General features: G+C 40.9%; 2 protein-coding genes and 1 long non-coding RNA gene across 5 annotated transcripts in view; 1 reads left to right on the top strand and 2 right to left on the bottom strand.

Annotated features, from left to right (window-relative positions):
- Nucleotides 1-25,642, top strand: part of LOC145455596 (5-hydroxytryptamine receptor 2B-like) — a 176,945-nt gene that overhangs the window by 867 nt on the left and 150,436 nt on the right. The window lies entirely within an intron of this gene.
- Nucleotides 262-23,675, bottom strand: LOC145455605 (uncharacterized). The gene is made up of 2 exons (XR_013920375.1): nucleotides 23,462-23,675; nucleotides 262-1,340 (listed from the first exon to the last, which is right to left on the bottom strand). It is a non-coding gene; the product is annotated as an uncharacterized LOC145455605 (long non-coding RNA).
- On the bottom strand, nucleotides 10,469-24,483 carry LOC145455601 (uncharacterized). 3 transcript variants are annotated; one of them, XM_080333579.1, is made up of 8 exons: nucleotides 24,286-24,483; nucleotides 19,650-19,820; nucleotides 19,103-19,305; nucleotides 18,909-19,037; nucleotides 17,748-17,871; nucleotides 17,025-17,067; nucleotides 14,492-14,688; nucleotides 10,469-11,152 (listed from the first exon to the last, which is right to left on the bottom strand). In XM_080333579.1, the coding sequence occupies exons 2-8, from the start codon at nucleotides 19,804-19,806 to the stop codon at nucleotides 10,737-10,739; spliced, it is 1,269 nt and encodes a 422-aa protein (XP_080189705.1). In that variant the 5' UTR covers nucleotides 19,807-19,820; nucleotides 24,286-24,483; the 3' UTR covers nucleotides 10,469-10,736. The 3 variants fall into 3 exon arrangements, with proteins under 3 accessions (XP_080189705.1, XP_080189706.1, XP_080189707.1); XM_080333580.1 differs by having other exon boundaries at nucleotides 19,650-19,815; XM_080333581.1 differs by lacking the exons at nucleotides 19,650-19,820; nucleotides 24,286-24,483 and adding an exon at nucleotides 19,361-19,569.

Below are 25,642 nucleotides of genomic sequence, written 5' to 3'. Positions count from 1 at the left end.
AAGCTACTTTCTAGTTGACAAAATCCCAAACCTGACAAAAAAGTACTACCTTAAAAGTGTCAAGTAGAAGTGGAAGTAGCCTAAACTCACAATGACGCTAGTACTCAGGTAAAATAGTACTTCGTTGCTGACCCCCTCTGTGTATTGGCTCAACCAACTCAGAAACATCCTCTAAAGACGACTAACATTGTTTCTTTCGCATTGACTCCGTAATATTCTGAACTTATGATATTCTTTGATTCATTGAATTTACAAATAAACTTGCAAAGAAGATCGATTTATTAATTTTTGTGCATTCGATACCCAGAGCATAAGAAATAGTTGAAGAAAAATGGATGTTAACCTTATCAAGTTCAATAACTGCCGAGACTGTTATGCCTATGTATTTTCCTCTACCTCCATAGCCACTTGTCTAGGCATATTCATAGCATCCATGGAAGAGCGCTTGTCTTGCTGTACACAAATGAAATATCATTTTCAAAGCAGACATCAACATCGGGAAAGAAGTTCAGGACAGTTAGTCAGTGGTCAGATCATCTGGTGACATTTTCTGTTGGCATGAAACCACGCTGCCTTCCACCGCATGACCAAATTTCATGTGGTGATAATAATTGGCTCCAGGCTGAATTCTTGACGAGGGCATCATCAATTTCTTAGTTGCCTATGTTCGGCTCTCTCGGGATAATCCATCAGATCATTAATCCGTATGCATGTGGTATAGCCATATGTCTTGAAACTCAAGATATTTGCACTGTGCCATAGAGTGAAGTAATCCAATCCAGGCAATCAATCAAGTAATCCAGGCCCCGGGACAGTTTGTTTCACCCTCAATTGCTGCTGATGATCATTTTCCGGCGCTACTTCGATATACGCCCCAGATCGAAACAGTGCTCCCCATGACACCAACAAATGTTTCACATGAACACAATAAAATTTATAAACGTCAAAATAAATTGTTTTTTTTGCCTTTGTTGTGGAAGGGGGATATTATGGTTGGAGGAGATGGGGATATTAGGACTGGGGAGGGAATATTTTAGGGTTGAGTAGAGGGTGATATTAGAGTTGTAGCGGGGAGATATTAGGGTTCAAGGAATGATGGATATTAGGGTTGGGAAAGGGGGATATTAGGTTTAGGGGATGGGTTTAAAGTTAGGGTTAGGAAATGGGGATATTAGGGTTGGAGAAGAGGGGGATATTAGGGTTGAGGAGGGGGGATATTAGGGTTAGGGGATGGGTTAAGAGTTAGGGTTAGAACTGTGTTAGGGTAAGGGTAACCCAAGAATCGGTTTGGAGTGCGAGACACGATATTCCACACTCTCCCGACCATAATATCCCCAACCCTAATCTTGGGATACCCTAACACCAACTTTGTCCTTAACCCACCTCCAACCCTATTAGCCTCCTTCCCCAGCTCTAATCCTGGAATACCCTAACACAACCCTAATATCCACCCACCCCCAACCCTGATATCCTCAACCCTAACCCCAACTGTGACCCTTACCAACATCCAACCCTAATATCCGTCTCTCCACAGGCAAAAAACAATTTATTTTGACGTTTATAAAATTTGAACTTGTTCATGCAAAACACTTGCTAGTTACATGTGAAGCACTGTTTCGATCTGGGGCGTATATCGAAGAAGCGCCCATTTTCCTTCGGGTAGTGGCACCTGGCAGCATGACAGAATGATCAATAACTTGTAATATAGGTGTAGAGGTCTAAATATTTTTAATTGTTTAACTGAGAAGTCATACAATAGCTTAGGATATTTAATATATTTATGGTATGTAGCACATTGCATGAATTCATGACACATCAACGTACTGGCACTGGCAGTCATTGTCTCTTAGGCTTAAAAATAGCAGTATCCTATATATATTGCAATCGATATCAATCATCAAAATGCTGCAATGATTACCAACTACCGCTACAATACAACTATAATATACTATCCACACCTAACTTAATGCTGCAATAAATATCACGCAGTCAATGTCCTGCAATGTCGAATTTTGTGTCATAACATCATAGTTGACTACCAAATAACGGCTACAATGTCAATCATTTTGACGCAAGGAGTTTACATAGTTCATGAATCAAAGACATCCAACATATTTGAATCCTTGCGCATCTCCATGACACTTGCGAACGTTTACAGCCCGAAAACGATAATATACTGTATCCGAAATACGCCTACGTTAACGACGGATTTCTGCGTAATTCTGACGATATCATTCTATGTGCTTTGTACAGGATTGACATCTAGCATAGGTAAATCTCTGATGACTTCTACAACAAATTTCCGAAACGTTTACAACCAGAAATCAACAGTACACTATGCGATATTTAGCACTGAAGCAGGTGCGCGAGAAAGTAGCTTGCTAACCAATTTGTTGTTGCTATGTGTATCTAGTCACGTGATCGAAGTCCTGCAAAAGGCCTATTTGACGGTGATTTTTGATCGGCGTGCCGAGCATTAAATTTGATGAATCGGGTATCAATCGAAAGCTGACGCTATACTGCTTGCGAAAATATAAATTTTATTCCACTCATGGCCCTGGAACCCCCACAATCAGCCCCAAATTATTCATTGTCCAGTAGATTGGCCTTGTGACGCAACAATGCTGTCTGGCGAAACGAGAGACTAGCTCAAGAGCAAGGATGCGGCCGAGCGGCGAGAGTGGGATCAGCTGACATCGCGGCAATAGCAATGTGCAACTATAGAAATTAAACATGGAACGGCAACGACCGATTTTGCAGCTTCGTTCCGCTTCGCCGAGGCTGGAGTGGAGAGTGGTTTTGCGTAAGCGACTGTAGGATTTCTGGCAATCCAAAAGCTATCTTCCCGAGCACAGAAATTATTGAATATGGTCTTGATCGAAAGCCACTGTGGCACCGATTCCGAAAATATAAATTAAAATAATGATCAGTCGCTGATCCACCTAGAATCCGTCCTCCAAGTCGAAATATCGGCATTGTTCGAACAATCGGAGAGTCGCAACGGGTCATTGTTATGGTCATCGTGTTGCGGTTAGCCGATTGTTCTGAACAATGCCGATATTTCAGATTTGTAGGACAGATTCTACGCGGACCAGTTGCTGATCATTATTTAAATTTATATTTTCGGAATCGGTGCAACAGTGGCTTTCGATCAAGACCATATTCAATAATTTCAGCGCTCGGGAAGATAGCTTTTGGATTGCCAGAAATCCTACAGTCGCTTACGCAAAACAATTCTCCTCTCCAGCCTCTGCGAAGCGGAACGAAGCTGCGAAATCGGTCGTTGCCGTTCCATGTTTAATTTCTATAGTGCAACCGCGCCACAGAGAAACGCTGCGCTGTTGATACTTTTTCTATGCGCTTCGGTACAAGCGAGCACACACCAGCCTTTCCTTGACTTGTAAGGGTAGAACTGGGTTCACAGAATGTATTAGGGCCCTACCAATTTTCGCGCAATATCCTTCAGCTGATAGAGATATGTAGGCTACGTCTAAGTAGTCTACATTGGATATGTCAGATTATTATGATATCGATTGCCTTAGAACGCCTACCCCACCCGTGGGGTAAAACGCCCCACCCTTTAAAGTATAGTAAATATGGATTCAGTTGCCGTTCTTGGGTTCATCAATGACGTCTTCTCGGGGAACCCCATTTCTATCAAAATAACGATTCAACTGGTTAATATAGGCTATCCCTCTGACTAAGCAAGATACATTTCAAGAACTTCCGACTTTGTTTATGACTTATCATAATCAGTTGGCATTTCTGGATGAAATCTGTTTATAAAAGATCCGGTACGCGATGATGAGGTGGAGAAGCATGTATAGGCCTGTATAGGGATTAAATATTCATCGTTTACAGAGTGGCATGCGGTATTTAGTAAGGTATAACGGGGTAAAAAACCAATGGGTGCGTTTTGCCCCACCCATGTAGCAGAAGGTCAAATTGATGGACATTGATTAATAATAATTTTACATATGATAATTTTTACTTGGACTTTCAAAACGATATTGGTAGAATGGGGACGATATCTTGCGCTCAAATTCCGAAATTCAATCCGTGTCGACTAGTTTGGTGGATATTATGACGTTTCCCGCTTAGCGTAGGCGCGTTGCCCCACTCTACCCTATATGTTACAGCCAGACTGTTTAGAGACAACTGTACCTGTTTGATGCGGATGTGATCAGACGAATTGACCTCCAAGGTCGTATCGATCATTCCTATCTGATACCGAATAATGTGCATGCATATATATAGCCTACTGTACCACCATTATTATTGCTGAATTAAAAATTCAGTGGTCAATTAAAAACATATATATTTGTCGTCGTGATTCGAAACAATGTTGAACATCACAATATTTTAACTCTCTTTAAATCTCGTATCCACGTTCTTCTATTAAGATACTAAAACAGTTAGTTCTCAAACATTTTTAAGCGCTCATCTCCCCAGTGAAAAATTGTGCGCTCCTTTATCGTGATAACACAAAATATTAAAAAGAGCAATCAGAATGCTAGCAATCCGAACGAATAGTTTGATGGCATGGCTGTTGATGAGGGAATTCTGAAATACCAAAGTCGGATAATACACAAAGCAATAACTTAGAGGTAAATCGCGCGCAACGCGAAAATAATCTTAATATGACTGCGGGCTTCGCATCCCCAGTTCGAGAACCACTGCACTGAAATGTATTTGGGATAGTACAAAGTTATGATTGTCTTGTTCGTTGCCTTCCGAGCAGAGAACAGCTTGGTAAAATAGCTTGCAATTGATCTGGAATTCGCCCTACCTGATCTGCCAAAGACACACGCACAATGTAGGCTACAATTCGATATACAAGACACACAAATGCGATGTAATGAACAGATAGGGGGGTGGGGAGCAGGGTTATAACCAAGTCACAAGGCTCCGAGTCACAAGTCAATATCACTTTCATCTTTTTGACTCGAGTCAAGTCGAGTCATTTTCAATTCCCACCGAGTCAAGTCCAAGTCAGCGAACAGAGGATCGAGTCCGAGTCATGGTATTATGACTCGAGTCCGAGTCCAAGTCATTGTGTTGACTGCTCAGTTTCCAGTTAAAGTCTTCCTAAACCCACATTTTTAACTCTGTTTGGTGATATTGAAAGGTTCGCATTTATAATATATCAATTTTCCTCACTTTTAGCAGTTTCTGGTCGCATTTGCAAGCACCAGTACCAACAAACGAAATCCCAATAGTGTGTTGGCTTCACTGAGCTATATAAACACTGGAGTGCGTTACTCGCGATAATTGCGTGATCGATTGGCCGCCATCTTTGGGTTAAGTTGATAGTTGCGCGTTAAGCTGGTAGTCAAGGCAGAAGTGGTTGGTTGATGTGACTGTTTTGATTACTCTTTGGCCTGGACATATCGATTTCGATGGTTCGGACAAGATAAGGTTATATATGTGTCACGGTATGTATTCATTTGCAAATATCTTCCTGATGTAGATTGCTTAAATCGTTGTATCCAGGTAAATAAACATATGCTTCTACTCAAAAATTCCTGCTGGCCTTGAGCGCTGTTTTCACAATTACTGGGATAAGTCAATTGTCATGGCATTGATAATTTGATTTGGATATGACACCGTTAATCCTAAGGGAGCTTGGTAATGTTGTCTTCTCTATCCCTACAGCTTCAGTTTCAGGTACTGTGTATGGCAATTTGATTTGGATATGATGCCATTAATCCTAAGGGAGCTTGGTAATGCCATAGCAATTTACAACGTAGCTACGTTGTAAATTGCTATGGTAATGCAGTCTTCTCTATACCTACAGCTTCAGTTTCATGGTACTGTGTATGGCAATTTGATTTGGATATGATGCCATTAATCCGGAGGGAGCTTGCTGATGTTGTCTTATTACTCATTATAGCTTCAGTTTCATGTACTGCGTCCTCGAATTATTGTTGTTGCAAGCACACACTGTAATTTACTATTACAAATCTTGAAAATCAGCAAACAGGCACATCTCAAGTATAAATAATTACCAAGCTATATCAAATGATTGCAATGGATAATGTCAGTTTTGTTTTTATTTCCCAGGTACTGTATCTATATAGGTAGTAAAAGCATCTATGGCTATGATCACCAGCTTCAAGTTATTACCGGAGACTGCCTCAGAATCACCCTGGCCTCGATTCGAAATCTTCTCACTACAATGGCGCTGATGTCAATGCTGTCGCTGCCAGCTACGTGGGGGCTATGAATACCACTGGCGGAGGAAAATTCAGCATCATGTGACATGACAAAGGCACAGTTACAATCAAATTTATACCATCTAATTGTTATTCTACTTATTCATTGTGTCGAAGTAGTCTAAATAAATCGTAGAAAGTGAAATTGAGGATATGTGAGTTATGTGTAGCAATATGGGTTAGCGATTTCTGCAGAGGTGATCAAATGAGAGAAATAATATATTTATATCATCAAATGAGAGAAACAAGATGAATCCATGAGTCCTTATTTAGATCGGGGTAGACTTGCCTAGTGCTCACTGAAATTGACGCTATGTTGGTTACAGCAATCTGCGCTCGGAGTTTATTATCGTTATTGATTTGATCAGATCAATCATCGATGAAAAGATAGCAAGGTAACGCAACGATCTGAGGTAATCTACACCCACCCACCTTTCCTTGCCTGCTAGATGAAGCATTCCTACCTGTGCGTTTTCGGATCAACATTTTTTCTGGGATCACGCAGTTGCTGCCTACCTTCCTTCCCTACAAGACGATGCATTCCAACCTGGCTTTCGATCAACTATTTCTGGGATCACATGAAATACCACGCTGTACTGTCTCGTACCCAAACTTTCGTTTTCAGAAACACTAGCTTCAGTCACGAGAAACGCAAGGTTTTGAATGATTTTTCTATTAAAATAAGTAACATAAAAAAATAAAAACAGAAATTAATTAATTGTTATTGACTTGACGTCACCCTCGACGTACTTGAGGGTGATCTGAAAGTAAAATGTGGGATAAGTAAAAGTAAGGGCTTAATATCTGCGAACGAGGTACAATAAACGAACCAATTCAGATCGTAATTGCAATTTAATAGACCAAATTTGCTGACCACGCCCATCCAGCAAAGTACCCATTCTGCTAGGCAGTTTCTGATGAGTTTGAGCATTTGACAAGTATCTAAAATTACTTGGATTTGATGATTGGGTAAATATGGACCGGGAAAACTAGACTCAATGTTCCTGGACGATGTTTGCCCGCAATGAGGAAAGCATAGCGGAGTGGCAGGAAAGCCCGTCGCATGTCAATGAAGCAACAGTTGCACCGGTTTCGTTAAGCTTGTTCATGCAAATTTTAACCATATTTACTCGTTCCGATCCTGTCAAACCATTATTGAAAAAGTATCCAAGTGGAATCTTCCAGGATGAATTGACGCAAACAGCCATAAAAACTAATACATCTTTTGCCAGTGGCAGAAAATCATCGTCCTCGCAGTCAGTACCCATGTCTACATATTCTCGATATCTTCTTCCATCCCAAAAAACCTGTTTGCGGATCGACATTTCATCCATCATTATGGAACATATTACAGGAGTTGTTGATGCCTCTACTTATCCTCTGATAGCAGAAAACGCAATACCAGTAAAGCCAGGCTCAGCGGGAAGTTTTCCATACCCGCGCCTTATCACACTCGGATGGGGAAGAGCGAGTTGAAAATTTTGACGCACAAAATTGTATGCCTTAGCAGAATAATACTGCAGCGTCATTGCAAAAATATTGCAGTTCTTTAGAGTATTTGACTCCTCTTCCAACAACTTGTAGCTTCATGCGCTGTAAGAGCTCACTTGGTAGACGTCTGAATTTGTGTGACATCACTTTTCCACACAAATCGCTGATCAAATTATTTTTTTTCAGAGATGCAATGAACTCATCCAGAGTTTTCACTTTTTTCCTCAGGTGGCATGTCCTCATTTTGGCAGCATGCAACCCCTTTTTAATTTGTACCACTCTACGGCGTTGCTGTTGAATGAGCGTTTGAGGAGAGGTACGTGCACAGTAACTGTGGTCGTGGAGAACTGCTTCACCGGTTTGTGCTTTACAATAACGTTTCTTATCTTGAAGTGTTGCTGGTCTCGCTTGCCGTTTGTTGGAAGCCTGAAATTTACGAATTTCACATCAACAGAGGCTAGGGTAAGGGTATACTAATATAAACTTAACTTTAGAAGTAAATTTATAAATGTCTACTGTACCTTTGACCTCATATATTTCGGAAAGTTCAGAAATCTCGTTGGCACCGCATTCTCTCTCAAACGTATCAACTGGCCCACATGGTAAATGGCACTTTCCGGAAAATGATCGGAGCAGATAACTGACGATCTTGATGGAACCCAGTTTTTTCTAACAATCTTCCTTTTAGCGATTCATTAGTAGGAAACCTGCATTATACGGAGCATTGTATGAAGCAAATCACACTAAATAGTCAATTCTTTGTTATGAGCTATGATAAAAGCAGAAGGGACATAAAATAACTTGTCTGATAAAAGTATACATCTGCCACTTTTCACTCCATAGGCTATTGTATTCAAGATTGACGCAGCCTTCTAAAGCTAAAGCAGTTCAAAGGTAAACCTTGAAAAATATTTTTGAATAAATTGACAGTTTCGCACAAAGCTATAAGGACTATATGGATGAACTCGACTATGGAATTTGCAAATTCCACAGTATTTGTTTAGCATCTGAAAAAGATATCCTGTTTTAACTATGCTGATGAAAACCCATAGGCCATTAATTGAATCTTTTCCTTATATTCCTACTCTTGCCTACATAGAATAAGCAAGAATTGAATACTAAAGTGATTATTGGCCGAACTGCTTGTACTCGATCATGGACAAAATACGAACAGTGAGATGGACATTATTACAGATTATTACAGATATTGATGATGAACATTACATAGAAGATATGGTGACACGGATTTCTGCTTGTAGTCTGGTCTGGTCATTTCATTCATATAGCTGCAACGAAATGTTCTGCTATCACTTTACCATGACCTGTTCATTACAACTGTGACTGATCTGGGCATGTCTGGCTGCTATGCTTATTCTGTTATTCACTTACCGGTGAACATTTCTGGGGTATCGACGCTTTACTATCGACTCTTCATTACTACTGCCGTTACTATTACTTCTTGCATACGACTCACTGGATATTTTCTACCGCCTTTTACTACACCCATATAGGCACAGCAAAGGCTACCACTACCACCTGATAAACGTACTATCTTCGACATGTCGAATTACACAGAATATCAATATACTGACACGAGATATTGGGCTGAAACAAATCCTGGATGTTAGAATAATTAGTCATTCAAAGCTCTATACACATACAATACTACAGAACCAACACGAATCAAATATATTCAAACACTGACCGCTTTTCCATAAGCCCCTGTACTAAATCGATTAACCGAGTACCCACAATGCATCAGCGCATGGGGATCACGCAAATTTCCTTAGCCGGATATAGCAGTAGTTCGGGGCTTGGTTGGCTTCGAAATTACAATGAAATGTCGGTCTTCGCCGTCTGAATCACAAGTCATGCGCAATGACTCGAGTCCAAGTCGAGTCAATACACAGATTGAACGACCAACCAGTTACGATCTCTTGAACTGGCTTCCACCTCGACCTAGTGCCCGATGGTACAGTCCTTTTCGATGTTATTCTTTCTTCGTCGGTCATTTTTAGAAGCTCTTTTTTTTCTTCATCGGGTCTATTTTTGTAGCCGTAAGAACAGCGACGATAAGCCAGAATAACCTCCGACGGGGGGAATCGTTCCCGGGCCGCCTGCTTGGATGGCGCCGACGCTCACCAATACGCTACGCTCTATGGATTAGGAAACGTATCACGTAACAATTTGAAACACATACCATAGGCCTATAATGCGTAACGTGTCAATGGCAGCAAGGAAGGATTTGAACTTACATGGAAATAGGGATTTCTTGTGACTTTAATTCAAGGACGGGCAACATACGGCCCGCAGAGTTTACGGTCTGTGGCCCGCTGCAGGCGAAAGGTGCAGACGATGAAACTACTTGTTCTGTTCGGGTCTACATACATTTGCGAGCTGACATTTTCGACCAATCTAACTGATGCTCACACGCAATCTTTACCAAGGGTTTCTGACGTCCGACCTGCAACCAGAGTTCAAAGAACTTGTCGACAACTTTGATCGAGCACAGATCTCATTGACTTCAACAGCTATTGACGTATATCACGTTAATAAATTCATTAAATAATGTTTTGGGCATCTATGCTTTCATTTCAAAAATTTATATTATATACGATTCATTCCTTGTGTAAGTGGATAAATACACGTATCGATTTAGGAATCCGGCCCGCCAAGTACTTCAATCCGGCCTGCCGACTGTATTATATACCACTATATAGTACTATATATCCCATTAGCCATCTGAAAACGGCAACGCGAACTTCGTGCCAATACCCGTTGTATTAACATCAAATCTTGCAAACACCCCATGCATCCCACATCCGACACAGAACGAACAGCAATATCTCACTAGGGTTACGTACGGGAATTATACAAAACGTGTAACGTGCTTCCCACGATGGCTTCACAGTGCTTCACTTGAGCGATGAACAAGTAATATCTTTGAAGGTAGCAAAAAGTAAGGAACATACATATGTCGCGGAACGCATCGAAAAGAATTTGTTAATTGAGGACTTGTAAATTATAGAATCATTCCACTTCTAAAACCCCGCGCGACATCTCGGACTCGACCGCTACAATATCCTTCTTTAACCTCTCATTGCTAGCAAATGCGGGCGACGGATTCGCGTGCCTGTTGCGATAACCTTGCGCCGAATTCGAATAAGGCGATCTCACGTTGTACGACGGAGGACGGGGTTTTGGCGACGGATGCGGGGGTACGGGGCTGTTGCCCCTGGGTTGCGCTGAAGGCTCTCGAATTCTGTTTTCTTCCGATTCCGCCAGCCACGCTTCTTTGAACACCTTCCTTATGTGAGGAGTCGGCAGGCCTTGATGATTAGGCCGCCTGTGCATGGCTCGCCCGTTACGATCGCCCAACGGTTGAACGTGGCCTTTTCGCCTTTTGACGCTGCCGCCTGTTCTTACGCTCGTTTTCTCGTGGTGCTCTAAAGGAAGGAAACTGCGGTTCAAGAGGGGAATTTATTGTCGCCATCGGACGGATGCTCTGTCTGACGCAAGGCAGATGATTGCATGAGTGATAACTAGGGCGATTTTTTTTACCTAAAAAAATGGAGATTTTGACCCTAAAATCAAAAGACGTAATTTTAACCAAATTTTGACATCATGTATGCAAATTAGTTGTTTTCCCATATAATGTAGAATTGTACTACTTATCTTGATTTCTGGTCGGAACTGTTTGTTCTTATGAAGTAGTTTGGCCTGAAAAAACGTTTTTGACTTGAATACTTCACATGAAAAAATTTCATTTTAACGAAAGCTGGACCTATGAAGAATTCCAGTAGTCACATCACGCATTATGGTAGAAATAAATAACATTTGTTGTAGTACAACGAAGGATACTATCCTATATTCTCGGGTAGAAAGTGTCTGTCCTTACTAAATAGCTTGTCAAGAATGGAGAAAGAACGTTCAATAGCAGCAGTTGTTGGCTGGTAAAACTGAAGTTGTGCGTGCACTGCTGGTGACACACTGTGTTGCTTCATTCTGACAATGTTGTCTACATCACAATTTTTCATCATGCGCTTCTCGATATAAGAACCAAATGGCCAGTGGCCAGCTGGCCACGCAGTCATGCTTCAGTATAGGATATTTCAGTACGTTGAACATAACACCATGTCAACAACGGTAGGGGTCTTAAGTAGGCTACAAGCCGTAAAATGTCAAATGATAAGTTCACCGACAGTGCAAATATCTACTATACAAACGAAATGCAGGTTGCAAAAAAAAATAAAAACATTGTGAACAATTTAAAAAAAATATGACATGTAAAAAAAAATCCCTCTATTGATAACCAAAGGGATCAGTAACCAAGTTCTTTCACATTTTCGGAGTGATCAACTAGGATTTGCCGACTTGCTTGACTTCCTGAAGTGGGTATATTTTAGACCACTTCTAACCAAAGCTTTTCAGGAAAAACAATTAATCTGGGTACGATTACTTTCGATTTTGAAAAGTATAAAGTAGTTTTGTGATGAGTTTCCGTCACGTTTACGAGTGAAACTGTCATAATGACCGCGTGAAATAGGCCTTGTATTACGGCTACCAGTTAGCGATGTATAGGATAAGGACATTGGATTCTAACCGGACAGGAATCCGGCAAGCTTTTCTCAAAATCCATTTTCTCCCGTGATATACATAACCATTTTCCATGATAACTTCAGTCAGTTTCAGTATCAGTTGATTAACATTTTCATCATTTCAAAACGCCGCAAAAAAACTGCGATACAATGAAAAGGAAAAGGTAGGAAGGTGTCGAAACGAATTGGAGTAGACTTTGAAGTCAGACACCCAAGATGAGCTGCTTGATAAAAATTAACTTTGAAATAACCAAAGTCCATCCAATTTCCACATGTAGAGTATGATGTTGTTTTTATGAAAAGTCATTTTGTTGCTGGTTATCACTGGCCTACGGATATCATTTGCACACGACAGATGACGATTGCACGATAATTGAGCTAAATTTGAACTAGAACTTTGGGGGGTCCGCGGCGTCCGTGACGGCCTAAAAGGGGTCCGCGAATACAAAAAGGTTGAGAACCACCGAAATAGATGCTCAACCTTGAGCTTGTGAAGGATATTTTGGGATCAGAATGTGACATTTGACACAAAACAGGGTCCGGATTCGATCCGTATTCCATTTTATCGAACAGGATTGGATCCGGATACCGAAAAACCATGACCCGTACATCTCTACTACCAGTAACTGAATATATTTTCGAGAATTGTACCCGTTTGCAGTTTCATTACTCATTTTGTGTTTGTCGCCTTGATACATCTTACAATTGCGAAATCACCCCCAACCCCGATTTAGTCCGGCCTCCCAACTTTTTTGAAATCACTTACAGGAATAGATTTCAAACCTTTCATTTTCCACTAACACTAGGGTTACCATACGTCGTCTTTTAAGAGGTTTTGTCCTCTTTTTTGACTTTTTTGAAAGTGTCCTCGGAAGACGCCCCTTTGTCTTCTTTGAGATTTTGTCCTCTTTTTTGAAAATTTAGGTCAGATTTAGAGCAAATTGCGAGTGATATGCCGTAAAATTAGCACAGAAGTGACGCTTCGGCGGTGATTTTAGCTCTGAGCGGAAAGATGACCTTTTTTTTTTTTTTTTAGTCAACCGATCACAAAGTGGGAAAAATTCACCGGTTTTTGAGAATTCTTCTCCGGTTTTGCAAGTCTCAAATTTCCGAAAAAGTGTCCTCTTTTTAGATTTCCAAAATATGGTAAGCCTAACTAACACTCCAAGTTCTGCACACTCTTGCAGGAAGAGTGTGAATTTACCCCCGTGTATCACCCCTGATACAGGATGTGGCACACGAAACCGGAATCGGTCTCTGACTTATTCCGCGGTTTTATTATTCGATTACAACGTTGTAATCCAAATGATGCATGCAAGTAGGCGCGTAGCATTATGACTGCGATATATCTCTGAGTTCGGTTCGGTTTTCGGCCCTGTGGGTGTGAATACAATACACCTCGCCTAGGGGTGTTCAAAAATATGACTTATTTTCGTAAATGGTACTGGCTACCTGATAAGATTGTTAGATTACCTAATTAAAGCTTGCACACCAAATTTGGTTCAATCTCAATCAGTAGTCGCATTGCTACAGGTGAAGAAGTTTTTATTGATTGTATAAAAATAAAGGAGAAAACTTTTAAAATTTTATGTTCACCCCACCAAATTGTCAGGCTGTCTATAAAAACGATGCTCATCAAATTTGGCTCAATTCCGAACAATCGAAATTGGAATTATTGTTGTCGAATAAAATAGTATTTAGGGTGGCCATAACTCCGCTTCCACTGGTTGGAATTGAGCCTAATTAGTTGAACACTGAATATCGTCTCTATGGAGAACCTAGCAATTTCATGGGGTGAACAGAAAAGTTTGAATTTTTTCTTATTTATTTTTATACAATCAAAAAAAAACTTTCTTATCCTGTAGCAATGTAGCTACCTGTTGGAATTGAACCAAAATTGGTGTGCAGGCTTTAATTAGGTAATTTGACAATTTTATCAAGTAGCCACGACTATTTGAGTAAAAAAGTCATCGTTGTACAGTGAACACCCCTACTACACACACCCTTCGCTAATAGCGTACCGAGTATAATAGCAACGCTGCCTAGTTGACTTTGTATTCAGATATACCATCAGTCCAACACACACCGACAGATAGAAACCGAACGTATAAAACACAGCTTTCGATGGTGAATCCAGCAATACAACACGAATTTTTTCTCAGAAATATCGAATACAATCAAACATACCCCGTTCCTTGACGTTGTCGTACGTGGTTTCGTCGCCTTTGTACGCTTTGAGGAAAGTTCCGAGTGGGTTGCTCCTCGGTACATACAGGCCAAGACGTGAAAACGACCGTGAATCCATAAAGTTATTACAGTTGTAGCGTGCGCCGATGATGAAGGAATGGGCCGTTTCGTTTGCGTGGCAAGGAATCGGCATAAGACTGTCAAAATGTTAGTCGTTCACGTATTTACGTCGCGATATAATGGGCTGCCCCGCATTTGAGCAAGAGACGGAATGAATAACGACACTTGGGCATGTGACTTCCCAACCCTAAGACCAGAGGTGGTCAGTAACTAAACACTTCTGCGTCTCCCGAGTACTTGAATAGGTTTGGCGTCGAGTGATTACGATTTAGACTACTTACAATCTTACATTTCAAATTGGTTTCCAAGACAAGGCTAGGCCTAAAATACTAAATACGTTCTGCTTACTTGGAAATCACTACTTCTACTTGTACTTGAGTATAAATTTATGAGGTTACTTCTACCTTTAATTAGCATCAACGATGACTACTTGATCACATCTGCCTAAAACTAACCATGACCATAACGCTACCAAGCATCGGCGCCGAACCTGTAATTATTCCGGGTGTGCACTGCAGTATACTCACAATTTCGTCGTCAGCACAACCTTGTGGTTTAGAAAAACTGATCGCCATGTATTTCGGACACAGCACTAATGCTTTATCTGAGCACAGCAAATTATCGACCTGATTGATGTAGGCTACATTGTAAAATCACTAATTAGCACCTTGATTGAGACGTCCATTTCAACCCTGACGCGGTGAGAAACACCATCTCCCCATCAGCGCCGCATTTCTATGTGCATTGTACCGTGTACAATGTACATACCCGCAGAGTGATTCGTGAGCAATTATCGTGCCGTTCTTAATCGGTGTGCAAAATTGGACAGTGCGTTATTGAGTCTGTCTGGGAATTGGAAGTCTTTTTTACGACTAATCGTTACTCGAATATGGCTTGGCGAGCGCTAATCCGTAAATGCAGCCCAAACACCGTTATTATCACGAAGTAATGGCCTCGATATCAGAGAACTCATTGTGCTTGCATACGGTAGGAATTTCTGATTAGATGTGCGCTTTCTGGCATAGTACGTGTAACCACTAATCATAATCATCTGTTTTGTGTTAATTCTTGTCTGCTTGATACAAACGTACTCCGGAACAGTCGCGCAATGTCACTTGTTAGGGTGTTGACTAACTCGTTACTGACACGGCTCTTGACTACGTAAATACAGAATCATTTGTCCCAAATTTTGAATTTATAGACCTCGTTAGAACGGTACCTTCTATATTAAAGTAAAATTGACAACCGCCGGACCCTGGACGGACTGGTACCCCAATACCGAATGTCAAAGTTCAAACCCTTGGATACTTGGTAGAAATAGGATTCCTATTATTGATAAGGTCATATTGCTTGTCAGAATGCTTGGATAATCGCGCCATTTCACGACTTAATTCGACCACATGGTTATATATTAATGAATGTAGTCTGATTATTGAAACACCACATCGAATGTTTACATCTGCGAATCTTGCGAACAAGAACAACGGCATACCCAGTTGCCTACACACCAAATAATGTTTCGACGCCTATGCTACCAAGCCTAACCCCCTAACGTTTACCCACACACTCAATGGCGCAGTTGTTGCGTGGCTATACGTTCGCAGACCGATAACACGGCATCAATCTATGACTATGACCGACAATTATCGTTCCAGGCAATGACAAATTTTCATGCAACAGACATCTTTTGTGCAAAAAAATCACCACAGTACGTATACACTAATAATTGGTTCTGTGAATCAAGCGTCAATATTTATTACCAAAATCATTGACGAGCCGTTTGTGAAATATGATGTTGTGTGTGTGGACGATTGCACGCGAAATGAGATCAACACCGGCATGCCGTGGATGTGTAAATTCCAGTGATGACAGGATTCAGAAATCCAAATACCAAAACTACTGTGATCTACCCACCTAATACCGATCTCCTTTAAAAACAGTCCATCCTGAAGTATTAGGACCGACAGAAAGGAAATTATTTCCTACAATTTAAAAACAATGACACAGATTACATTTCAACAAGATTTACAACGCCTAAGTTGTTGTTTCTGGTGGCGGTAGCTCGCACAAACTCGATTCCAAAACACGGTTGCTCAGTGCATAACGTGGTCTCTATTTTGTATATTGAGCTCGGAACGCGCGTGGGGGCGCAGAGGAACTTTGCAAGATAATGCAGGGAATTTAAATAAGTCAAAAGAATTTTGTCACATTTTGCTTTTAATCTGGACTTTGCGGAAGACTCGCCTAGATTTTTAACAGCTGAGACTGAGTCTATTATTTTTTCAGAGAGGACAGAAACTAGATGAAGATATTCCTCCGACAATTCTGCACAACAACGCCTATGTGAGCCACGATCACACATTTTCAGTCCAGATATAAATCAGAAGAATTAATATGAGTGCAGATCACTTACTCCTTGGTAAGCTCATGTCGCACGGGCTTGACTTCTTTCATCCCTATAAAACACATCAGGTCAAAGGTTCAAAATATGTAAACAACATACCTGTGATCACATCACGTCACTCAAAAAGACTTTCGCACAGGTCAAATAAACGGAAAAGCGGCACCATGTAGCAATAAAAGCCATGAGACACCTGCCGCAAGCGCCGACGACGACACAATAACAGACCAGGCAACTGGAGTGTCAGATTACCGTCAAAATGACTTACTACACGGAATGTAAGCTCACGTTACCCGAGCGGATAGCCAAACAAAGGCCCCAGTCGGGGTTTTATACAAATACAGGACAGTAATAGTTTTCACAGCAACTAAAGTGCCCATGCCAGCCCAGCATGAATGTTGATAGGAATAATGTTCTCACTCTGAAGCTATTATATCCGTAAAACCTCATGACAAGATAATGGCTTTTCGGGGAGATACTAGAGACTCAAACAATAACGCCCTTATTTAAACAGATCATCGGCAACAAACCAAAAATGAGTAAACCAATAATAGCTGTATGAAAAACTGGGCCCGATCAAGGAAGCTATACAGCATTCAGATGATTGCACGAACTTTCAGAACATATTATAATATTTAAAATGCAATGAAACAGCAGCACGAATTTGACCAACCTTGAATCAATCAACTCATATTATGAATTCGAGCTATGCACAGCATTCAACAAATCACATACTTTGTAATTCATCTTTCGTGGAGTCAGACGGGTTACCGGTCCGTGCCTTGTGTTGATGGTCTTTTCTTAAATATGCCGCTCGGGTCATGCGGTCTTGAACTGCCGATGCTGGCCTTCGACTAGCCTAGAAAATTTGTATTTGATTACTGCAGACAGTCATGACAATCCCATTAATCCTATATTGGAAAATCTTTCACTTCTTCCCACACTACGCATAGAACGCTTTGCCAGAAATTATTTTTTGTTTGAAAATATCATTATTCAGATATGAAGAACATGTGGGATATGCTGGTGACTGTAGTGCTAAAGCTAACGTATGGTATGAAGAATTTACTACCGATATGTGTTAGAATTCGCTATGACATTACTTGAAGAGCTTCTTGGAGGTACACAACTTCAATATACAATTGATTAGTATATTCATATTGAAATAAACCCGAATATTTTCGGGTGACACTCGTCAGGGGTAATCGTCAGCAACTAGTAAAGAATTGGAAAGAATATTGTATATCAACAATCGTATCACAAAATATGACGTCACCAGCATGAAATTTCAAACGAGAGATGATCCGATTTGCGCGAATAATTATCGAGATGACAGATTTTGCGTCGTTGGGAGGGGCCGTTCACACTTCCATTTGTGTGCCTTGGAGTCGACTTTTATCAAAATAAACCAACCCAAACTGTGTCAACAAAACGAGTTCGTGTACCACCTGAAAATAGTACATTGAACGCTCTCTCGTTTGAAATTTCATGCTGGAGACGTCATATTTTGTGATACGATTGTTGATATACAATGTTCTTCCCAATTCTCTACTAGTTGCTGACGATTACCGCTGACGAGTGTCGGCCGAAAATATTCGGGTTTATTTCAATATGAATATGCTATTCAATTGTATGTCATTACTGTAATTAGAAGTGTTTGAGAACTACATAAAATGGACTATAAAGTTAAATAACAACAATAATAATCGTCCGTTTCATTACTTCGATTCCCTCAAGACACACAATGTACAACACAATGACCATAGCAATTGAACAGAACATATACATATTCTCAATATGTTTGAATCAAATGTACTTGGATATTGCTTCCATCAAAATAAAAATGGCATTGATTCCAAATCAGTTCTCTTACTAGAAAGTACACGAAATGCATACCTGCAGATATGAGTGAGTCTTAGTCGGCCTGTTGTACATTGCCCCATTTATTACGACCGGTGCGCTCTTGGTCGAGACACCGGACAAGGGCCGACGCCGCGTCAGCGGAGACGATTGCGATTGCTCGACCTGACATATTTGGGACGGTAACTAACGTTAAAATTGCCTAGACACACATAAAAATACAAACAAACCTTATGATATGACAAGAAATTCTCAGCAAAGATATTGGCTTCCCCTCTATGGTTGATAGTTTTCGAGTTCATCTCGTTAACCCAATTGGGCAACTTTGTATCTTCACTCATAAATGCTGAATGCGTGTGCCATGCCTCATATTCTTCCCCCTCCGCCTTGTGGTGACTGGTCGAACGGTTCAACGTAGCTTTATTCTTCTGGCCTGCAAAGAACGCATAGGTTCTAGGTGGAACGGCCTTCTGAAGAATTATCCTTACCCTTGTCGTGAATCCTACTTTTGCTAATCACCGCAGGCAACATACCACCCTCAGCACACACAAGAGACCAACGAAGAATGGTCCAAATAAGTGCTTTGGGCAACCATCTTATCTCGTGTGAACAACGGTTCTAAGAAGACTATGTTTACAAAATATTGCACTAAGCAGTATCGAGTTACATTGGATAATGGCACAAAGATCTGTTTTGGTAATACAACAAGTGGCAGCTTGCCTCACACAGAAGTTTACAAGGATCAACGAAACAATATCCTTGCTGATATCAACTTACCCTTGGCTGCCACATCGGCCAAATTCTGCCGGGTCCCCCGCAAAGTTAAATCCAGGTAGCGCTTGAGGGCTACGGCAGGAGCACTGTTCTTGCGGCTGCTTTGACCGGAGTAGCTTGAGGATGAGCAATTCCATGCGCGTTCCACTTTTAAAGTCATAATCGGTGGCTATGCTGTCACAGACATGATTGGTTATTACTAGGGTGATTATTTTTAGACATATGAAAAACGTCAAAATTGTAGCGTAAGTCAAATTTTTTTGCAAACTTCATTTCGTTGGTGTCGCAGAGGTCGCACTGTCGGTGACCTTATCATTCGACATTTTACACCTTTTTGCTTACTTTATAGGCCTACTGTGGTACATGGCCCAGTGTCTACCAATTGTGAATCATAACCCATTGAAAGAAACAAATAAGTCAGCATGGTGTGATGATGAGCACACCTAGAAGTGAGTGAAATATTTAGTGGGTCCGATCTTTTTACAAGCTCACGTCGATATCTCAAATCTGAACCAGAAACTTGACTGCGTGGTGGACATTGGCTCTTGTAGCACACTGGTTCTCAACGTATGGGTGGATTGCGATGTTAACAAAACTCAGATTTCGGTTGTGGTCCAAAAAGTGTGAAGTAGACGACATTCTTGGTATGAAGCAAATGGTGTGTTAATAGCACTCCAGCAGTATAGGCCTACACTGAACTTCAACGCTGGCAGCGCACTACTGCTGTTGAACGGTCTTTCTCTATTCTTGCATGGAAGCTAATCGAAGGACAGTCAGATCCAACCAGTAATGTAGAAAAGTACTAGGACAGTTCTAACATTATGTGCAACAATGCCTAATTTAACTACTTGAGGGCAAAATTAATATTTTTTGATGTCAGAAAATGTCACAAAATTCATTTTTTTGCGCAAAATTTTCCCTTCAAGGTAAAAAATTATCGCCCTTGTTATTGGAGGAATTAGTTCAAATAGGTCCAGGCATATTCTAGCAATGTTGAGCCGCATTAGTGATTAGCATTACTCAAGTAAGAACGATATTTTCAGCGTACATCGAAACTAATCAAATACTGTCAGTACATAACCTTGACTTTTATGTCCGTTACATTCCAATTACAAGTATTTAACGGCACAACCAGTCATTCAATTTATCATGAAATCATACCAACTTATCAGTAAACCTCAAGGTTGTAAATGACTCGAGTCATGACTCGACTCGAGTCCGCCTCGAGTCACGTTTTTCAGATGACTCGACTTGACTCGAGTCATTTTCTCAAAATACGGAAATGACTCGACTCGAGTCAATTTGTGTATTGACTCGACTTGGACTCGAGTCATTGTGCATGACTCGAACCAAGTCATATGACTTGAGACTCAAACGGCCAAGACGGACGTTTCATTGTAATTTCGAGGAATAGTTCAGTAATCACACTATTGGGATTTCGTCTCTTGGTACTGGTACTTGAAAACACGTCCAGGAACTGCTAAAAATGACGAAAATTAGTAAATTATAAATGCGAACCATTTGATATCACCGAACAGAGTCATAAAAAGTGGATTTAACAAGCCTTTAACTGTAAACTGGGAAGTCAACATAATGACTTGGACTCGACTCATAATACCATGACTCGGACTCGAACCTCTGCTCGGTGACTTGGACTCGGACTTGACTCGATGGTGAATTGAAAATGACTCGACTTGACTCGAGTCAAAACTATAAAACTTGAGATTGACTTGTGACTCGGAGCCTTGTGACTTGGTTACAACCCTGGTAAACCTCTACATCACATGAAAATTACAGACCTCAAAGTACAACAAACACTGTTGGAACAAAGGTATAGGTTGAGAACTACATGTAGGAGCATTTTAAATAAGCTTCTAGGATGTAGTTCCCAACGGTCAGTATTGACAGTTTCTGGCTTGCACTTTGTTGAGAAGGGGGTTTAGATTGGATGATAGTAGAGTAAAATCATAAAGCATTGCTTCTTTGACAAAACATGGCAGGTAATTCAAAGTAGACCACTATTCTATTTTATGCTGCTATCCAAGATTCAGTTCATGCAAAAAATCAAGTGAATGGAATTAATAGAAACCATGGTCTACTTATAAACAATAACAATCAAGAAGTCTTCTAGTTCTACTCGAAGTAGATTAATCAAATCTTGAACTTCGCATCTTTTACTTGTAACCGAAGTATAAGCAATGACTAAGTACTTAGACCTGCTCAAGCTGTTCGGTCGGTTCATTTTCAATATTTATCAGTTTAATACACAACACAATTGCGATACAATGAATCGATAAGGTGTCGAAACGACTTGAGTAGTCTTTGAAACTAAACACCCACCTAGGCCTAGAAGAGGAGGCATTCACACTGAATGAAAAGTAAAAGAATATATTATAAAAAGCAAGCGAAAAAATGAAGTGGCGTGTCACGGAAGGCGAGATCGAAAGGTCAGGTCGTGGTCCGGTAATCTACAACTGGTATAACCACAGTTCACAATCGCTGACATTACTTACAATTGACCACCGTGTGTGGTTTACAATACAATTATGATGAGTCACCCAGAGATTACAAGTGCTTTTTGTCCAAACTTTCAATCAAATCACCATCAAATTTTTCTATTGATGTTACAAATCCATATTGTTTCATGTGCTCGGTGTATTGGTGCAGCAATCCAGATGGTTGACATTTGGTGTATGTTGCTTCAAGTAATATTCCCACAAGGTTTCAGTGTGCAAGGACAGTCATGTTCACAACAAGGACAGTCTGTTCAAAATAAGACCAGTATGTTCACAATGAGGTCAGACCACAGTTAAGGGTTACAGTGTCACTAGGGTTGGGGCGAGGGTCGTTAAGGTTAGGGTTGCGGTGAGGGTCATTAGGGTGTGGATTGGGCTCATTAGGGTGTCAGTTCGTATCATTATGGTTGGGGGATAGTACCATTAGGTCGTTAGGGTGTAGCTTAGGGGTTATTATCCTTATTATCCTATCCTTATCCCTAACCATAATGACATTAACTCTCAACCATGGACAGACCTTAAATGTGAACATAGAAACTGACATTATTGTGAACATTACTGATCTTATTTTGAACATACACTGTCCTTATTTCGAACAAGACAAGACTTTATTGTGATTATAATTAAACAAGCCCTCTTCAACAAATTTGGCTCACTAACTAATTACTCAACAAAGTATGTTAGTTGTAAAAACTCCCATTCTGACTACATCCCCAATTATATTTCTTCGTGTGTAGTAGCCTAGTAGCTTCCTCAAAAATTCATATCGAATAGAAACTATTTGCGAGTCAGGCTATATATTATCATTAGTATTGCTTGTCAACTATTAGGAAGTTATCGAAAAACGGCAGGGGCAAGACGCAAGAAAACAGCTGATGTTTGCATAGGCTATACTACATACTTGGACTGATTTTAAAATAGTGCAGTGATATGGTAACCGATGATAACATTGAATCTGTCTAACGATATCTTCATTTGGAAATATGTTAGAATATTATAAAGAAAACTCCATGACATGAACAATTGAAATTATACCTTATACGTGGATTGAACAGATTTAGGCGCTTCTTCGATATACGCCCCAGATCGAAACAGTGTTTCACATGTAACCAGCAAGTGTTTCCCATGAACACGATCAAATTTTATAAACGTCAAAATAAATTGTTTTTTGCCTGTGGAGAGACGGATATTAGGGTTGGATGTGGGTTAGGGTCAAAGTTGGTGTTAGGGTATCCCAAGATTAGGGTTGGGGATATTATGGTCGGGAGAGTGTGGAATATCGTGTCCCGCACTCCAAACCTATTCTTGGGTTACCCTTACCCTAACACAGCTCTAGCCCCAACCCAGCTCTAACCATAACTCTAAACCCATCCCCTAACCCTAATATCCCCCCTCCCCAACCCTAATATCCCTATTTCCTAACCCTAACACAGCTCTAACGCTAACCCAGCTCTAATCCTAACTCTAAACCCATCCCCTAACATCCCCCCTCCCCAGCCCTAATATCCCCCTATCCTCCAACCCTAATATCCCCATTTCCTAACCCTAACACAGCTCTAACCCTAACTCTAAGCCCATCCCCTAACATCCCCCCTCCCCAGCCCTAATATCCCCCTATCCTCCAACCCTAATATCCCCATTTCCTAACCCTAACACAGCTCTAACCATAACTCTAAACCCATCCCCTAACCCTAATATCCCCCCTCCCCAACCCTAATATCCCCATTTCCTAACCCTAACACAGCTCTAACCCTAACTCTAAACCCATCCCCTAACATCCCCCCTCCCCAGCCCTAATATCCCCCCATCCTCCAACCCTAATATCCCCATTTCCTAACCCTAACACAGCTCTAACCCTAACTCTAAACCCATCTCCTAACCCTAATATCCCCCCTCTCCAACTCTAATATCCCCCTCTACTCAACCCTAAAATCCACCCTCCCCAGTCCTAATATCCCCCTCTCCTCCAACCATAATATCCCCCTTCCACAACAAAGACAAAAAACAATTTTGACGTTTATAAATTTTATTGTGTTCATGTGAAACATTTGTTGGTGTCATGGGGAGCACTGTTTCGATCTGGGGCGTATATCGAAGAAGCGCCCAGATGTATTGGTCCATACCTGATTAACGGGATTCGCCAAGGCAATCAGTTCATTGGCATATGTCAACGCCACTCTGCCGTAGTATTAGGATTTCGTGTACACTATGACATCTATGACATCTATGACATCTATGACATCAACCGAAAACCACTCTTGCCACTTACCTAAAAGCGCTAAAGCAAACCGATCATCCCACTGCAAACTGCAGAGTGACGGGAAACAATAACAAAACATTGTAGCTAGCACCAGATCGGTGAGCCATATCCAATGCATCAGCATATCGCTGATTAATATTGCTCGTCGTTCTGTTAGCACGTAAACAAACCTTGGTCTAGTCTGATTCACACAACTCTGTAGGTACGGACCGAAGTGTCGCACAATTATGTCTGGCATCGTTCACTTTTGATATTCACACCTAGCACGGAGTTAGCAATATATTCAGATTACAGTATATTTTTCATATTGAAATGAACCCGAATATTTTCGTCTGACACTCGTCAGGGGTAATCGCCAGCAACTAGTAGAGAATTGGAAATAACATTATATATCAACAATCGCATCACAAAATATGACGTCACCAGCATGAAATTTCGAATGAGAGAGCGTTCAATGTACTATTTTAGGTGGTACACGAACTCCTTTTGTTGACAGAGTTTTGGTTGGTGTATTTTGATAAAAGTTGACTCCAAGGCACACAAACGGAATTGTAAACGGCCCCGCCCAACGATTCGAAATCGGTCGTCTCGATAATTATTCGCACAAATCGGACAGATCTAACAGATGTTTGCCGATGGCAGAATTCATGGCCTTTGATCGATCAGCATCAATCTTACGCGGATGAGTTAAGGGTGAGCTTTTTACTGAGCGTGATGCACGTGTTCTGATAAATCTGGGACATGTTGGTTTATGCGTTCCTGCAAACGTTTTGACGTTCTTCCCACGTAGCCACAATTACAACAACACAACTGCTCCCTTCAACACGCAAAGACGTTCTCCCTGCACTTCAACAAAGTATTGTGGTGTACGATTGTACGAATATAAGTGCCACTGTGATTGTGGCTACGTGAGAAGAACGTCAAAACGTCTGCAGGAACACATAAACCAACATGTCCCCAGATTTATCAGAACACGTGCATCACGCTCAGTGCATTTATAGATAACTAAAAACTAACCTACGGATAGATACCCAACACCCGTCGCCACGCTTATGCTTGCTCGGAGGGAAATACCCAGAGGTGGTCAAAGTAGTCAAGAAAGCTACTCAAGTAGAAGTAGAAGTAGCAAAGAAAAAATCTACTCAAGTAAAAGTACAAGTACTTCTTTCATAAGCAACCTAAAACTACTTGAAGTAGAAGTAGAATTGACTGACTTTAAA

The sequence above is a fragment of the Botryllus schlosseri genome, chromosome 14, assembly GCF_051294905.1.
Source record: "Botryllus schlosseri isolate E-star chromosome 14, Bs_hap1, whole genome shotgun sequence".
NCBI classification, from domain to species: domain Eukaryota; kingdom Metazoa; phylum Chordata; class Ascidiacea; order Stolidobranchia; family Styelidae; genus Botryllus; species Botryllus schlosseri.
Note: the sequence above shows the minus strand (reverse complement) of the source record. Positions and strands in the feature narration are given on the sequence as shown.

Bases quoted from the DNA above. Each gene is read 5' to 3' on its own strand.
- LOC145455601 (XM_080333579.1), bottom strand. From the start codon at position 19,806: ATGACTTTAAAAGTGGAACGCGCATGGAATTGCTCATCCTCAAGCTAC. The intron at 19,038-19,102 runs GTTTGTTTGTAT...CAAATATGTCAG, and splicing joins ATTTCTTGTCATATCATAAG to GTCGAGCAATCGCAATCGTC. The intron at 14,689-17,024 runs GTAAGTGATCTG...ACATTTTGACAG, and splicing joins CGACATGAGCTTACCAAGGA to TCTTATGCCGATTCCTTGCC.